Source organism: Pan paniscus, chromosome 2, assembly GCF_029289425.2.
Source record: "Pan paniscus chromosome 2, NHGRI_mPanPan1-v2.0_pri, whole genome shotgun sequence".
NCBI classification, from domain to species: domain Eukaryota; kingdom Metazoa; phylum Chordata; class Mammalia; order Primates; family Hominidae; genus Pan; species Pan paniscus.
Genome location: NC_085926.1, coordinates 179,561,934 through 179,580,335, shown reverse-complemented (window position 1 = coordinate 179,580,335; position 18,402 = coordinate 179,561,934). Strand labels below are relative to the sequence as shown.

Here is an 18,402-nt window from a genome sequence, read left to right as displayed (position 1 = left end):
CGGCGGCTCCTCCACTCGAGCCCAGCCTCGCTGCCGGGTTTTGCATGAAAGGGGGCGGGGCCTCCCGCGCCGCCGGCCGCGCGGGGGAGGCCGGGGGAGGAGGGGGCAGGCGAGGAGGGGGAGGAGGCTCCCAGAGCCAGCCTGCCAGCCACTGAGAAACCTTTGTATCCCCTCTCGCAGCAACAGGTCACACCACACGCCTTTTCGAAGGAAGTGGGTAAACAGCACTAAGACTACGTGGGGTTTTTTTTCTTTAAACTTAATATTGATTTACTTTTTGGTGCAGGGTACTTAAATGAGGATGGGACGCGGGAAGCAGCTAAGGTGCGGGGGTGGGGCAGGGCACAGTGGGTGGCTCAGGGCGGCTGTCCAACTCGTATTTCTGGAAACAGCCAGTGCAGGAGTTGGTGTGTCATTGTTCTCCCGCTCATCCACAGCACTCCCCCCCAACTCCAGCCCCTCTGGTGCCGCTCCCGTACTGCGTTCTTCCGCTCTCCTCTCTTACCTTACAGGTGCCAACACTCTCTCACGCCCTTCTCACAGTCCCGACTAGAAGTTAGGAGACCCAAACCTCTGTCCTCAAAACCTTCCTTGCTTCCACGTAACTTGCTCTGTTCTTAAAAATAAATCCTGCTCGGACCATAAGGCAGACTCTAGAGCTGAGAACAAGCAGGCCTTGGTAAGCTGCCATCTCCCTGTCCAACTCAGCTCTTTGGCCCAGGAAACTGCAGCTCTTCCTCTTAGCCCCAGCCACATCTCCCACTAGACTGTCTTCATTCAACCGTAGCAAAGGGGATGCTTCTACTGTCTCCCCCCACTCCCCATTCCCATCCCATGCCTCCCCGAAAGAAGGGTTTCGGTCGTGCGGGTTTCAAATGGGGGCTGGGGAAAGACACAGACGGAAGGGCGCTCAAAAGTGCAGGCGATGGGGGAGGGTGATTTCAACTTCCTGGCATCCCACGGCACTGTATGGAGGTGGCTTTTGGGCCGCAGTCACAAACTCCCTCCCACGCAGAGTTCCCAGGACTCCAGCAGAACCAGCCCTGGCATTTTCCCCGTAGATTTCCATTGTGGTGGCCGCAAAGCCCAGGCCGCGCAAGGCTGGGGCTGCGCCGCAAAGGGGCTCAAGGCCTGGGAGGCGGGGTCGATGCTCTCCAGGCACAGGTGCAGGCAGCGCACACTGGGAGAAGGCGGCCGGGACTGGGGAAGGGGGAGCCCAGCAAGGCCCGGGTTAGAGGAGGATGAGATGGGGGCGGGGGTAGGGGCTCAGGAATCTTGCCCGCCCAGGACCCGAGAGGGTAATTTTAGCCGCTCTCCCATTGTCCCGACGTAAAGATTTCAATAGGTAGGCGCTCAATGCGGAGGGCAATGGCAGCACGTCCGTTACAAATAGGTAGTTTTGTTTCTCTTGTTGTCGCTACACGGAGTCAAACAAAGCCTCGTCTAAGTTTCCTTCCACTCTCTTGTTGGGATCTTTGTGGCTAAAATGCACTTGACTACAAAGGGTGGGGTGGGGGGGAATAAAGAAAAAAAAAAAACCTGATGCCATTTCTTTTTTATAAAGGGCTTAAACCATCAGGGTTACTTATTTTCTTTCTTCTGTAACACTCTCTCCGCCCCCTCCTCCCCTGGTCTACCCTTACTCACCCTAAGAAAATGTACTGAATAGTATCTACCAGCCACGTTCCATTTATTATCTTTACAAAACGGTGCATTGTTTTGTTCCTTACTAACCTTCTTCCCATAATCACTCCCCCGACCCCCAATTTCTCCAATCTCTGCCCTCCCTAGCCTGTTACTGTCAAACTCACACTAAATATACCCACTGGAAACTCAGAAAAGTTGTAAAAAAAAGAATTCTGCAGACTTTCCTTAAGTTATTTCCAATCAACCTTCCTGCCCCCCGAAGGTTCTCCTTTTTCTCTCAAGTTATGGCTTGTTTTAGTTCTTGGGAACCCGGAAAGGGTGAGATTGGGTTTCTCAAAATGCATACATATTCGGCGCTCTTCAAAATACAGCACTGTTTTCTGTTTAATCGAGGTGTAATATTAAGGTAAACACGGACCTGGAGATTAGGAAAGAGAAAAGGTTGAGAAGATCTGGAGAAGAGAAGGCGGCCACCGGCTTTTCAGCGCGGCTGGTTTCAGGGATGTGGCTGGTGCGCCCCCTGCTGGTAGATTCGCTTTTCCAAGACTATTGCTTTTACCTTTAAAAGAAGGTATTTGAAAATAATTAAAGTAAAAAAAAAAAAAAGAGGGGGATGGAAGATCAGACTAATTATACATAATCTAAACAAAAGAAAAGTTAACATATCTTATAAGCTGCGGAACCAAATCATAAGAATCAGATTTAATTTGCCTAACTTAGAAATATACATACAACCTCGAGATAAGTGGGAGGTTAGACCATGGGAAAAAATAGGTACAAATTATGAGATTCAACATGTGAATGAATTATGATTGTCCAGACGCCACAAAGGGCAGACCAAGAATTCACTTTATGATTGTGTATGCATCGGTCTGCTTAATAGCATTATTCTAAAAACTTTAAAAAGCTTGTGGATAATTGTTTGAAGAAACAACCAGGGAATTGGTGTGGATAAGGGTGGTGTATATTTGTTAAAATAAATACTAATAACAGATGGTTATAGACACAAATCTTTTAAATCTCGTTGCTTTTCTCTCAAGGCACAATTTTTTTCCTTGGGAGGATATATAACAGCTTTTACACATTCTCAGATGCATGTGTTTGTGCATGAACTCTATAATAATGTATTTAAGAGGTTAAAGGGGTTGGCTAGGTCTTTTATTAATTGCTTTTATCACATTAATAAGCTATGGAATTACGTTACAATTGTGTTATCATTGGTTGCATTTATTTACAGCTTTATTTTAATTAAGCCTGCTGTACTTATCGAGACAATAAACTAACTGTGGCTGGCGATTATGCATAATAATGTGCTATGAAAATAAGATTAAAGAAGATGGTGATAGCAGGAACATTTTCTCATTAGATTTTTTAGAACATATGCATTTTAAAAAATCAGATCACTGCCCACTCTATTTCAATCCAGCACCATCACTGATCCCTAAATATAATAACTATAACGATTCCAATAGATGACAGAAGCAACACTGTTTTAGGTTTGTAATAGACAGCTACAGTACTAACAACAATATACCATTGACTACTAGACAATCAAAAAAGACTTGGAACAGGATGCTTCATCCTCTGAGAATCTAAAATGTTGCCATTGGCACAATTTACGAAAATTGAAAGTGCTTAATCTAAAGGGAGTGTAACACTTACCTTCCATGGGCAACAAAAAGCTACATACTTTTAGAGCAAGATTAGTAGTTGCATGACTCCTGGAATATTCTGATTTTATTTTGTTCTATTATACGCCCTAGCCAAAAGGCCTTAACTGTTAAGTGTAACTCAATTTTATTTCAAAATCTTGCACATTGATTTTTCTCTCCTAAAGTCTCCTCAGCACTCCTCAAGTATTATATCTGAAACCAACTAACAATTTTGTGGAGACAGGGGACTGTAGACTTATTTTTTCTTCTTAGTGTCAAATAGAGGTTTAACTTGCAGTAATTAGGTGAGAACTAGCCAAGCATCTTACTATTATGATGCTTGTTAAAAAACGCTTCTTTTCTGCATCTGCATTTGAGTGTGTTCCCCTCCTCTCTTAATCTTCTTATGGAAATGAAGGCAAACGGCAGGGAACCTGCAGAGTCTTGGAGAATGTCCTTGTTAACTGGAATTTCTCAGCATTGCTAATTAGCAGAGTTTGACGACCACCAGTATTGGGGGAAAGCTCTGTTTAACCACTCACAAACCATTCTGAGGAAGAGCAGACTAATTTTATTTTGTAATTAAAATCTGAAAAGGGCCCTATTTGACAGTTAGGGCTATGAGAGTTTTATCTCCCCGTGAAATAATTACTGCCTTGATAACTCAATTTTCTGAAAAATGTCAACTGTGGGCTCCAAAAGTTTTAATTTCATTATGTAAGGAAAAAAGTGAGAAAAATAGAAGAAAATGTACAGAAAGGTTTTCTAATTCTAGAACTGGTTAAATATACAAGCAGCCAGATGTGGTCAAATGAAGGTTTTTTTTTTCTTCCCTTTTTTGTCATGTTTCCTCCGAATCCTAACCTTCCTACAATCTCCTCTAAAAGTGACCATAGCAGCAATCATACTGCAGTGAAAGAGATCATACCAGTAGTCTGGTAAGTGAGAAGAAAACAAAATTAAAAAGCTAAGTACAGCAACTGGAGAAAATTTTCTAATTTTAAAGGCCAAAAATAAAGGAAAATTTAAATGTTTAGGACAATGCTGGTACAATTTGGTGAGATGATATTTATATTTATCCTGTAATACAAGAAAGTTGAGAATTTCAGAGTAAGGAGACTGGCATAAGCCAATTTTTAAAACATTTCCTTCTCCTCTGTAAGTCACAAAAGATCTCAGTCACTTCAAATTGGAGCATGCTACACGACTTCCAGAATGACCAAAGCTTGATTCTTCATTTCAGAAACAAACACATATAAATGAAGGTAAATAAGTGCATTAGAAGATTTTTTTTCCCTTAAAAGAGCATTGCATACTTTCCAAAAACAATCCACAAGAAATAAGCTGGAAAAGGTTAGGATATAGAAAGTAAGAGCAAAAATTCAAAACTGAATTGTACCATTGTCAAACTTCATTTCCTTTAGACTGTGAAGGATCCCTCATAGGAATTCCTAGAGGGGATAGACACCTTAATTTTTATAACACAATTTTCAAAATGATAGAAACTCTTTCATCTACATTTTCCCCATTTTTTTCCTATGTCAAACTTGTCAGATTTTGGAAGTGTGAAGGATTAGTGACAGTAACTATAATGAATGTTTCCAGATGATAAAAAGAATAAACATATATCTCTATCCCTTTCTATTTACTAAGATAGAGATATGCATATGGCTGCATGGTACATTGGCAATTTCAAATTGCTTAATCATATTTTTTTCTTCTTGTCTGTCCCTTCAGCACCTTGCCTTTAATTTCCAGAAGTGGTATTACACTTAACAAATGAACAAGGGATAACAATTGCTGTTTCAGTCCAGACCCAATTTCACCAAATAATTTCACTCAAGAGCTGTAAGTACCCTTGAAACCTAAGGAATGCAGAACAGCTTTGCATTCAGCTCCCCTTTTTACTCATTCTCTTTCATCTAATGCTCATTGATGAAATAAATACATTTTGAAAAGAATTCAATAGTTATAAAACTAAATATATTTCCCCTTACTTTAAATTATAGCAACAGAAGTAGTATATAATCATTTGTGTAGGTCTTTCAAGCTGCATATAGTAATCATCATGTTACTTACAGTATTATATATGAACATCCTTCTTATATTCTAGCTCAAATATTTTCTGGAGAAATTAATTCACAATTTCATTTCCATTTCTGAATTATCAAGCAATTTTAACATAAGTTAAGATTCTATCCCTGCACTACAGCTGTTGTCCAGGAGAAAATGTAGTGTGACCATTAAATGATTTAATTATTTTAAATATAAATTCCCTTTTAAAAACATAAACTGAAAACCTGAAGAGCTGCCACCAGTGGTTTTCAGTTGCATTAAATCTATGACTTTTATTTTTAAAATTAGAAGAAAATTTTTTAAAAGGCAAAATGATCAGTAGGAACTCCAGGTAGCCCAAAAAGCCACTGGACCTTTTACACCTGTAAATCATTGCTTGAGTCTAAATACATATGTCTCTGATTGACCACACTATCTTATGCAATTAATTATACCAAAGGAAAAGGTTTTCCTTAGAATCCCAATTTTCCAGTGGCTAGGGTTATTACCCTCATTTTAGAGAAAAAACAGTTGTTTTAAATTCTCCAACTGTGATTACTTCGTTTAGTTGTGACCACAACTTTTGTGGGAAAAACAAACCTACACTTTCCTTAACCTTTCTCTAGCCAGTATTAAATGACACTCCAGTGAAGGCTGGGCTACCCTTTCACTGCAAGGACAATTTACCAAGCAGGGAAAACCTCTTTCCCTTAGCCTGGCCCCTGCCACACCGCATAAATGGAATTTAGTCTTCTTTCTTCTGGAATCTTATGGAACATACTGCTACTGTGTTATCCACAAGTTCCCTTTCCAGAAGTACAGTTGGACTCAATACAAACCACAAAAGTGATAAAAATCTCAGAGGGCTGATGTGTTTGGCACCCAAAAAAACAAGTTGGGGAAAGAAATTAGATCTACGTAACATGTGAGGGACAGACAGGAATACTATCAGAGGAAAAGGAAGAAAGCTTTCACCTGTGGCATGAAAAGAAGTTAAAGCAAACCATTGGAAAAAAAAGTCATCCTACAATCACCATCATCCCTAAACGAAACTATTACCACTTTTTTCAAAGATCTGCAGCTGCGGCTTGCCCTGGAAAGTGCTCTAAATCAAAGTGTACACCCATCCTGGGCGGGCTGGCATCCTCAAGGCCTCCCATTGACATCTAGAACCCTCTCCCAAAAGCTATTCCGGCCTCAAAAGAAATGCCTGAGAAGTCGGCCTTCCCAGGGGCCCACTTCTGCTTGCCCCCAGCGCCCCTCTTCCAGTCCTGGCTCAGATGGAGTTGGGTTTCCAAACCCATCCCAATGGAATTCTCAGATCGCTGGCCTGATAATCTTTAAAGGCTCCTTCGGAGCTGGGGCTCTGACTTTTATCTTCCCTCCCACCCTTCTTCCCTTTTTGCCGGCTCTCCCCACTCCTTTTTCGTCTCGCCCCACCCCCCCCTCCTTAATTTGAAGATCATTGACACGATAGGCTGTAATGAGTCCTTCAGAAACTGTTATGATCTACAGTGACAATCTCTGCACCTAATTCACAGATTATTGACAAGCACCGTGGGCTCAATGGTGTCAAGTTGTACTTGTGGTTTCAACACCCCGCAGCAACCCACGTAGCCGCTGGGCCCTGGATTAGGACCCCCAGTCTGGCAGTGCTTATCTGCCCGTCTGAGTGATGGAGAGATGAGTATCAGTCTATACCTCAACTGCTTCAAGCCCGCCTGGGCTTTCTCCCTGGCGCCTTTGTCTGTGTCAGGGTTGGAGCAACGAAACTGAAAGATCTCCAGAGTTTAAAAACAGAGTGAAAGAGCAAATTTAATAAATGAGAGCTCAGCCTTGAATCTTAGTCTTTATTAATAGAGTCATGTCCCTCACACCCAAATAACTATCAAACTTCAAACTACATGTCCTGTTTTTCAGAGTTCGGGTTCTTTCCTGGGTTCATCATGAAAGGTGTGAGGGATGAAGGGGAAAAGGGTCTGAGGAGTTGGCAGGGTCTCAGTGGGCCTAAGCTAAGTGGGCCCATCCGCCTGGATAGTCCTCAGAATCCAGCAAGATTGGTTACTTACAAAGCAGGGCGCCCAGCCAACCCGCGCGGGCTCAGGCCTGGACGCTGGGACAGGAGACCAAAAATGCCCGCCCCGCCCCTAAAGGGCGCTTTGCCGCCGCGGAGAAACGCGGCCCGTTGCCAGCCGCTGCGGTTTTCCCTGCTACTAAGGAATCAGTCACTCGCTGCCCCCTCCTCAGCCCTCAAAGATGGAGGGGCTGCCTTCCTGCTGGCGGCCTTGGGGAGTGGGATTCGGGCAGGTGCTGGGGCCCCCTGGGACCACAGAAATAACACTGCGTCGGGAGAGCCGGGTGGCATTCCCAGGCCTGGGCCACCCACTTGTTTAGCTCTCTTTCCTCAACTAGGGGTTATGCTTTCTCCATGGGCCCTAGAAAGTTGGGCACTCGCTCCCGGCACGCCCACCCGCCCTCAGCCAGGTGCGGCTTCTCCCTCCTGCCTTCACCCAACAACCTGCTACCCCACAGGCTGGGATCCCTGGGTGCGGAACGGGGTGGAAATCTCCAGGACTCTGCTATTGCACGTTCGACATCACTTCCGAATAGCAGGCATATACTCTCTTTCTGGCGTCGCCTCCAACATTTTGCTGGCTTTGGCCTCCCTACCCCACGGGCTGCGGGAACCACTGAGCAGCCTTCGGACCTCGGCTGTCAGCGCACCGTTTCTTACCTTACCGGTTGGCGCGGGTTCACAAAACTAGCACCGACTATATTATTTCTGTAATGGGGACAAGCCTTTTGGTAGAGCAAAAGGTGGGGGTGCTGTGGCTGGAATCCCGCTTGCCTGTCTTTTCGATAGAATTCGGGGTAGAGATTTTATCAAAAGGCTTGATTCTTCTCTCCTGCCATTGCATCTGAACCTACTGACTAAAAAACCTAAGCCGAGATCTAATTCTGGAACCAGATGGAGAAGTCATCTCTCATCGCACTAAATAGCAATTCCCCTTGAAATGTTATCTCGAATTCGCTAATTTTGGGAGGTGGGAAGAATAAACATAAAGGTATCATAAACCTTGCATAGCCATAGTATTCAATATTTTAAAAAGCCATTCTTTTATGAAAAATTAAGCCGATTTCCGTCAATAAGCAAACTTTAAAAAACGCGATCTCTAAACTTCTTAAGGGTAAAGTTAAAATCAATAACCATAACCCTGAAGATGTAAATCTTAAAACATCTTGTTCATTTAGCACAGTAATTATTTCTATTTGATTTTAAACAATTAAGCAAACCCACATTTCCCTATTGTTTTAAATTCAGAGGATGTGCCATTTTTACAGTTTCTCTTTCTGAAATAATTCAAAGGCTACTTTTGCCCTCACTTGCTGACCAAAAAGAAGAAGAAGAAATAATAATAATAAAGGCAAAGCTCTTTATTATGTAGACAGGTAGTTTTTTGGAAGTGTAAAAATACTCCCCCTTCCCTAGGATAATTTGGATTCCTGGTCAACGAAATGCTGAATTTCAAAGAAAACCTTCCCTACCATTGGCACACCTTCCCCGAAATCCTACGGCTAAGATGAAAGAAAAAAGATACCAGGCACCTGTTTCTTAGCCAGTATGTGTTTCTTAGCCAGTATCTGGGAAGGAAAAACTTTGACCAGGATTGGTCTGGGGGATGGGAAACACTCAAATAAGAGACTGGTCTTTTAATTATACTCTGGAAATAAACACATAGAAGCAAGTTATTTCGTTTACTCGAAGGCTCAGTTACAATACTTGCAGGACCTCTGAGGGCATTCAAGACGCTGCTGACAACGTCAAAACAGCAAGCAGCAGCATCTTCCGTTTAATTTTTTGAAATGTGGACAAAACGGAGGAAGTATACTTTGCTTGATTCTCCACGACTACAGAAAAATGCTTTGTTTTTCGTCACTTTTCTTTACCTGTTTTACCATCGCAGAACCTTTCAAAAGAGTTACAAAACCAAACCGGGTGGGGGATGGCTGGGATGTGAGGAGGACAGTCTTTATTTTTTATTGAATTAAAATTGTAGTATCGCCTCTTTAGTTTTTTATTGAGTTAATATTATATTATTTTTCAAGGATATAAAAATTTGTTTTCGCATCCCGTTTCTTTTTTGGAGGGCAATAAAGAGTTTTCTCTAACCCCAGAGCAGGATTCCAGCGATTTCCGGGACTGGCGCTGCGCAGCTCCTACTGTGTCCAACAGGGGGCGCTGGGCACGAACCTGCGCAGCGGCTCAGTGCCGCTTCACATCTGAGTCGGGTTCCAGCCCCGGAAGGCGAGAGCCGCTCGCGGGGTCGAGTACAGAGCTTTAGTCTTCGTGGATAAAAAGAGATTAAAGGCTAAATTCTTTTTTGGGTATATGTATGTGTGTGTGTGTGTGTGTGTGTGTGTGTTGGGGTGTGTGTGTGTATATGTGTGTGTGTGTATGTGTGTGTGTGTATGTGTGTGCGCGCGCGCGCGCATGGGGGGGTGGTTATCAATTTTAACCAACTACGAAAATGCAGAGCTTTTTATCCTTTGATGTTCTCATAAAGAAACTCCTATCGGATGAGAAATTACACGGTTTCTGAGCCAACACTGCAGCTATAGTGTGGGGGAAATTATTTAATTAAAAATATATTTTTCCATCTGTTCACATGATCTTTTTAGAAGTACTTAAAAAGCTGACACTGATCCCTTTGGCCTGTTAACCTTGCCCCCAGTTTCAAATACTTTTAACTATATAGAAGGCCTTTCTATTAATTTGAAGGAGAAAAAAAGGAGACCTAAATATTTAAATCACCCCTAAATAGTTACTCCTCTGCACTCCCCCGCCCCACCCTTTCTTTAAACAGGGGCTTTTATGTGAGTGACACATTTCACACTTCCGATTCTGCAAAGCCAGGTATAAATGACAAGGAGCGGCTCTAAATAATAATAATAATAAAATCTAATTTGGGACTACATAACACCCAAGTAGAGTAGAAGAAAAGATCTAAATAAAATTGTAATCCACCCACCCACCCCCCCCCCCCCACCCAACTTAAAAAAAAAAAAAACCCTTCACCTGTATTTAAATAGCGTGTCTTTAATTACAGCAGTTGGGGATGCATGAGGCTGAAATGAAATTAGCAGTCATTACCAGTCCTTTAACTCTGTGGTGCTTTTGATCAGCACTAAATTAGCTTTCCAGTCCTAACAAAGACTCTACAGCAAGCAGTGGGCTGTAAATAAGACAGCGCGACCTGCCCTCAACACCTTTTCTCTTGTCAATCATAGCTCTATCATTCAGCCCAAGATTAACCTTTATCTATCAAATTAAAAAAAAAGAAAAGAAAAAAGAAGGAAAGAAAGAAGAAAAAGAAAAAAGAAAAAGAAGGCGGGAAGGAAAGCCCCCTGACCACCACATGTCGCAATAACAGAGGTTCCCAAGAGCCCCCTTAAAAGTGTATTATAATGAGCCCGTGTCAGAATCTGCAATTTCCAAATCATCCCTTCCTACTCCACCCCCTACACCTCTCGAGTATGTTAGAAGAGTCAGAATGCTGTTCAGGTAGGAAACGAATCCTACACCCTCTCCCCCGCCCGCAATGGCTAATTGGGCGTGGACCACCCTCCATAAGTCAATTTGCCATTAGCCTGTCCTCTTCTATTAGTCTAACAAGATTTAGGGAGAGGAGGGGATGTTTGAGGAGGAAACACTGGTGAGTTTAAGACATATATATATAAGTTCCTAGGCTGAAAACAATCAATTTACTCCACTAATAGTCTCTAGTTTCTAAGTCTGCGGAGGAAAAAAACCAACAGCAATAACAAAAACCCAGCTGCTTTTCCCAGTACTGCATTACGAAAGTAAAACATTGGTTCAAGTTGCCATTAGAGGGCGCCAAAGAGCAAGCCCCGTCACCCCTCGCTCGACTTCCCGCAGAAACCCTCCCACCTTCCAGCTTCGCCATGCTCTGTAATTCCTTCTCTCAGGTAATATTTCCTGCTTATTCTGCCCCCATGCATTTCTATCTTCCTCTATGTCAATCTCTTATAAAAAACGAGGTATCGCCATGTCCCCTTCCTCTTGTTTTGCAACTTGCCCCTACCCGTAACCACCACCAAAATAGTTAAGACGCCGATTGAAGTAGTAGCAACCCCTTAATGATATGTACCTTTTGAATCAAATCACTCTTTCCATTTAGTAACATTGGCCTGGAAGAGGTTCTTTATGGGGGTGAAATGCTAGAGTTTAACATTTTTACGATGGAAGCCTGAATTTTTCATTAGTGGGTTTCTTTCTGGGGGCTCACAGATCTATTTCTTCAGTTTCATAGTAAAAGAAACACACCCTTGTAAGACAACTGATTAAGTTCAGTACCAAAACCGTCCAAAATAGAATGAAATAATGTCATTTCATTTCTGCATTTGTTAAATCTAAATTAGAATTTAATTCCAAAAGTTAACGCTTTCAGACTTAAATCTACCAGTGTTAAATGACTGCCACACAGGGTGTATTTCCAGATCTCTTAAAGGTCAAAAGAAAAAAAAAAGAAAGAAAGAAAAACAGAATGAGTGGGGAAGAAAGTGAGGTGGGGGGAGGAGTGAGCTAGCAGTGAATGTCAAAGTTGGGTTGCAAGCTACTTACATGTCCATGCCAGATCAGGGTGTTGTCTTGTAGCAGTTTGATTGGCAGGTAAAAAAGCGAAAGAACGTGAGGGCTCCCTGAGCCTCTTGTCAGCCCAAGCTTGATCACTTCTCACCGGACAGAACCAGTTGAAGGAGCTTGCAGTTCCCCTCTCGTCCTTCATCCAAGGCACCGTGAATCCATTTCGGCTTTTCTTCCCCCCAGTCTCTCCATCAGCCTCCTGCCTTCACCCGCATCGCCTTACACCAGCCTCCAAGACCTAGCCTAGCTTTGCCACTGCAATCCCCTGCAACAAGAAAAATCGTTTATGGCTTAAAACCCCAAATGGCTGATTTTTTAAAAGAGAGAGAGAGAGAGAGAGGGAGAGGGAGAGAGAGAAGAGAGAGAGGGTGAGGGGGAGAGAGAGGGGGAGCGAGAAGAATGCACCCAGAGAACAACAAAAAAGTCAGTTATCCTAACACTGCTCTATCCCCCCACCGTACAGAAGAAGAATAAAAAAAAAAGCTTTATGTTTTTTCAGTGGGTATTCAAAGATAATTTGATGCCATTGTTTCTGCTACAGATGGTTCTTTTAAATACAATAACACGGCTCTTTGTGCAGGCTACCCACAATAAAAATCGAAAGCGTTCCCCTGAATAACCATTTTGTTCTCTCTTGTATGGGGCCAACAAAAGATGCCGTGAGGTAATGGGTTCTGTTTATTGAAGCCATAGAATAGGGGTTTGATAAAGATTTTTTTAAAGCAGAAGACCTTGCAAGGTCGGGCTGATCTCTTCATATTTTTTTATTAAAATATTTGTCCAATAGATTATTCCTTGGTGCAGCTGCAGGTTTCCTCCTCAATTCTTAATCAGCCCAAACATCTGTCTCTTTGAGGAGGCTTTTAAAAATCTACAATTGTATCATTGGTGCAGTAACCTTATCAAACCCTGAGTTTTTAGGCTCAGTACAGGCAAAGGCAATGAAGTTTCAATTCTATTTGGTCCTGGTGGGGTGAGGCAGAGGGTTGCGGGAGAGGAGATAAGCAACCCCAGATAGAGTGACTGAAAAAAAAATGAGGCTTTCCTCTCCCCCACTCTCTGGTTGGCCGTGCACAACTGTATGAGCCAGACACACAGATCACTGAGGGCTTCTTTCATCCCAAGGTGTTTCTCCCCATCTCTGCAAGACCCCGCCAGTATGCGCATGCTAGACAGGGGCTAGGCATGTTTTCTTAACATACTTGCCCTTTCCTCCAGTAAGGTCTCCAGTCCTGGAAAACCTAGGATGGGAGCCCAGTGGGAGGAGTGGAACAAGCTAAAGGTTAGTCTTTAGCACCCAGAAGGTCCTACTCTTGGCTCTTTTTGATTCATCATTAGCTAGCTTTGACTCACTAATTGCAGCCATGTGAGGGACTGGTGGCCACAGCCTTCCTATTACAGCACCCTATCCCCTCAGGCTTGCTCTTACAGCCACCTGGCTTCCTCCCTCTCAGTTCCACAGAGAGCCTCCGCTTCCTCTCACAAGGGAAGCCCTGCCACCTAGACCCCCCGAGGTCTGTATCAACTCTGAGAGAGCCTGAACATTTGGCAGTGAGGGCGCTGTGGGGGACAGTGTTAGTTACTGACTAGGTTTGTCTACCTTTCTATAGGAATTAATGCCAGGGCTCTCTGGGCCTCCAATAGCCCAGAGTGACAGTAATCCACTTTCATGACTCCTGCTCTGTGTTGTCACTTGTGGCAAGACAATAATGTGGAAAAATGGCTTTAATCTTAAAAACATGTTTTCACTGGATTCTCTACCTCTGTCCTCCACCCAGTTCATTTCTCCCTTTCTTCTCATAAACCATTTTAAAGATAAACACACTCAAATGAATCCCTCGACTAACTGATCTCAACTTCCACTTTCCCTTTTGGAAACAATTATGTTATTGGTTTACAATTGGTCTGGAGTCATCTAATAAGGAATTTTCATGGACTATCATTTAAACACCAACTAAAGCCTTTCCTATGAAGCTTGAAAAACAAATACATCAAAACAGAAAATTAAGTAATTTTTCCCATGGTTGTTTCTCAAAAATTCATTTTGTATCACAGGATAAAAAGTCCAATCTCAGTTAGAAAAGAATGAAAGTCAAGACAATACTAAAAAGTTATGTACCTCCCAATACTCTCTGGATCAAGAAAAATGTGTCTGTAAAAGTGTGAGTGCATTGGGGATAGAAGGGAAGTGAAGAGAGTAAATCAAGAGTGACTTTCACCAGAAAAGGCTAAGGTGGGTGAACTTGTTACTTAATGGTATTGTAGGAGAGGGTAGGGGCCTTATACAAAATTAAATCAATATTAGAAACTTCTTCCAACTAAAAGTGGAATGAGGAAGGGTGAATGTAAAATGTTTTAGCCAGTGTTTTCATAAAAAAGTAATCCACTGGAATAACTGAAGATCTCTTCCTGCTTCTTGTGTCATATGTATTTTTTGGATATCAAAACTTACAAAGGATGCTCCTAACTGAAAAAAAGCCATTTCCTTTTTTTTTTTTTTTTTTTACAACAACCTGAAAGAAGAATCTGAACTGCTGTCTTCTTTCCACTGAGGGGTTTTGGGCTGAATCTAAGACTGTAAGATAGGAGTGCATCCATGAGTAGCCCAAGGTGACTAAAGGTGAGGAAACCTGAGATATCTTATTACTTGGATCTATTCAATCCCAGCCATAAGAAAGCTGAAAAATCCCTCAGTTGACCTCGCTCTCCTGTGGGAGATCAGGACGACATATTTTTTTAGGCAAGTCAGCAAAAGTTGTCTCAAAAACTGTAATGCAATGACATCCCATCTGACATAGGGAAAGGTTTCAACGTTTAACTAAAAAACGTAGAATGTGAAACGCAAGGTGCAGGGCCAAACTGACAAACTGTCTTGATAGATGAGGGAATCAGGAACCAATAGTCTACAACTGGAAAGCTGCTTTAAAAAAAACAAACAATAAACAAACCAAAAAACACAAACAAAAGCACTTTCTGTATCCAGAGGGCAGAAACTGAGGTGACTGACCAGTGCCTCTCTAGTTGGAACAAACACACATCACCCAGACGATGCTGGGTTGTAGAAATGGCTTTCTCACGGGGTTGGGAAATTTATGGGCATTTATTTAGAGGTGGCTCTGAATTGGAAACTTTACTGTTCAAAAGCGCTCTGGAGCCAAAGCTGAACCCCATATTTTACAAGCGCAAGCCTAGCTGGGGAGATGTGGAGGGTGGGGTTTTCCCCTCACCCTCAGATTGGGACTTCGGTGAATAAATATCATTCAGCAGAAACGACCTAGATTGAGGAAGAAAAAGAGAAAGGGGAAAAGGAGAGGAGGAAAGAAGAAAGAGAGGGAGGGAGGGACGAAAGAAAGGTAAAGAGGGGAATTTACAAAAAGGGAATTAAGCGGGCTAATGGCAGAGAGGATCAGCAAGAGGGGCACCGGGACCTGTTTTTAAATCGCGAGTGCTGCTTATAAGGAAACACGATACGCACGATCAGGGTCTGGATGTTCCAGGGAGCCAATGACCACACACATCACGAGTTTCACACAGATGGCATCATGTCATGCTTTAGTTATCAACTACCGTGAAAGCTGTAGCTTCTCTTTCCTTAAGCAATCAATCACGCCCTGACTTTCTACCCTCTGCACGTGGAAAGAAATCGGACTCAGACGGCTCGAGTCCCGAGCCCTCGGCCTCCCGGTGCGGGCTCTGGGAGGCCGGGGCCGCCTCTCGTGACGCGCGCGCTCCTCGCCCTCCACTGGCCGCCCGACTGTGGGGAAGCGAGGCTCCAGCAGGCGCAGCGGCGCCAGGTCCGAGGGGGCGATTGCTTCCCACTTTCTGCGGGAGGTTTAGAAACGCGGGTGCTTTTAAATACACCCGGGTATTATGAGCATGTAATCTGGCCTAACACGATTGAATTATTCACTTAGTGAAAAAACAAAACGACCCGACACCCCACTTGACGCGCACTTCGAAGAGGCCTGGGGCCGCGGCGGGGCCGACGCCCACGCTGAACGCGACCTGTCCCAGGACGTGGCTTAAATTCAAACTCTAGCTTCGAACCTTTAGCCCGAGAACGCGCGCGCGCGCGTGCGAAGAGACCTGGAAACCTCATTTTTCAAAGCCTCTAGAATAAACTTGTCAGCCTGCTCGCCGCCTCTGTCCTTCCCTGGGTCTGTGGAAACCCGAGGAGACACGGGGGCGGAGGCCGAAAGTGTCTTGAGGGATCGGGCCCGGCTGGGTGGGTCGGCCTTGTCCAGTTTCGCTGGAGTGGGGAAGCGGAGGCGCGGGCCGGCGGGCTGGGCTGCCCTGTGCCCCCAGGAACTGCGCCACCACCCGGCCGTGTCCGCCAGCCCCCTTCCGTGCGCGTCCGGCCCCCTGGCCTAGCGCGGCTCGGGCGCGGCCCTGGCTCCGAAGGAGGCTGAGGCCCCTCCTCGGAGCGGTACTGGCCCAGTGAGTCGAAGCCCGGGCTTTCCAGGCCCCCCTTCCCCACGCGCCTTCACCGGCTCGTGGGCTGCTCCGAGGCGCAGGCGGGCGGCCAAGATCTTGCTGACTCTAGACTCAAATGCGGAAATGAATTTGGAACCGTCTGTTTTTCCGGGTGCACAGTGTGTCCAGTTGGGTTCGTTCCCCGTACCCCGTGGGCGAAACGGCGAGCCCAGGAGAACCTCTCTGGAGGGCTGGATCGTGGTTCCCTGGAGAGCGGGGAGGGTTCGGGGGTGGAAAGTCAGGAACCGAGATTGGGCCAGCAAGGGACTGGGAGACCCTCTCAGAGGAGAGCGGCTCTCAGGTCAGGAGCCACGGACCTGGAAACCTGAGGTGGGGAAGGTGACAGTGCAGGCTCGCTTGGCGGCCTGTCTGCTAAGTGGCCATGTACCTAGCCAGCATGGCCTGCCTTCTCACCCTTCTCACACTTCTGGAGCTCTGAGGCTCCCTCAGTCTGTTTTATGCTCTGGGACCTGACAACAGGGACTAGAGAAGGATGTAACTAAGTGGAAATTTAGAGGTAGAAGCAAGGCCTGTGGAGAGCCTTTAAATCCATTTAAATTCCTTTGTTATATACAAAATGAAGTTATACGTACAATCGTGTTTTGTCTTCATGTGTTAAAAGTATTAATTTTAAAATGCTAAACACTTAAAATATGCCACAAATTTTGTCACCCTTTTTTTTTCCAGTTTCTTAATTTAACGATATATCCAGTGTTTCAATAAATGGAAATATCTCTGATCTCTCAACCTCTGAATAACAGGTTACTGGAGAGAGGGGAAGGGACCATGGATATTTGTCTGGTGTTTCTCTGGCATATCCTTACCAGGACCATGCTTTGAAAATCGCTTCTTGCATCAATCTGAGATAAATTTACTAGTTTTTTGGGTAAAATATTAATATCATCTGTTGGACTTCAAGAACAATTGAAACTAAGGCCATTTTCCAAGTGTACACCTTATGCATATTGTAATTACCAGTACGTAGTTGGATCTGCTAGACTTCTATTCTCTGAACCAAAATTCACATGAGGCAACCCCATGAACACAATTGTAGACTCAGTGCAAAATCTGTACATAAAAGTTGGAAAAGATATCTCAAAGTGCAATGGTTATATTTTATTTTTCTAATTCATATGCCCAACAATAGGGAGCTGGTTTGGGTGGCTTACCAATACAGTCTTAAAGAGAGTAAGTATTATGGTGAATTTTGAGAGAAAAGGAGAATGCCATTTTGGGTTTTGGAGGTAGAAAGGAATTAATGATCCAAAGAAATTGATTCCACGAATTTTTGTTCATATCTCCCCCTCCAGCTCCTCCTCCTAACACTCTCCCTTCACCTTTGAAGAAAGGGCAACATGTCTATTTGCTTGAGAGTGAAAGAGGAAAGGAACCAATCTTTAATGAGTATCTATTATGTACCAGATACTTTCTCTTATTTACTTCTCATAATAATACTATAAAATTGGAATTATTATACTTCCCCTCACCCCAACGTCCCCTCATTACAGAATAAAGGAAGATCCAGCTAGGTTAAAGATCTGTGGTTTCACAGCTGGGAAATAATAGATATGGGTTTCAAATCTAGCTCTATAACTTTAAAACCCAGTCTGGTCTTTAGAATCTGGTAGACTGAGTCCCCATAGACTCAAGCAAGCATCACTGGTTGCCGACTGTTGTGGGTACAAGAGAAAAATTTGTTATAAACAAATTTGTTGTGGGCTTGTCTTTTTCTTCTCTCCTGTCTCTGGAAGAAAGCCTCTTAATTCTGGCTCCCCTTAGGATCTTTTGGCTACGGAGAAATTGACTGAAAGCAATAATATAAAAGTCTGTGCCTTTTTCCATACCAAAGTTGGGCCTAGAGTTTAAACTCAATTTTCAGATTATAGGTCTCAATTGGCGTTAGTTCTAAGG

The 18,402-nt window shown here is 43.8% G+C and overlaps 1 protein-coding gene across 1 annotated transcript in view; it reads left to right on the top strand.

The window, feature by feature from the left end:
- Positions 1 to 6,827: 6,827 nt before the first annotated feature.
- The window catches only part of LOC129397477 (uncharacterized), a 45,520-nt gene continuing 33,945 nt past the window's right edge, over positions 6,828 to 18,402 (top strand). Inside the window, exon 1 of the mRNA XM_055110720.2 lies at positions 6,828 to 11,342. Coding sequence (XP_054966695.1) covers positions 7,259 to 8,119 — 861 coding nt within the window. The 5' untranslated portion in view covers positions 6,828 to 7,258 and the 3' untranslated portion in view covers positions 8,120 to 11,342. The remainder of the gene's footprint in view (positions 11,343 to 18,402) is intronic.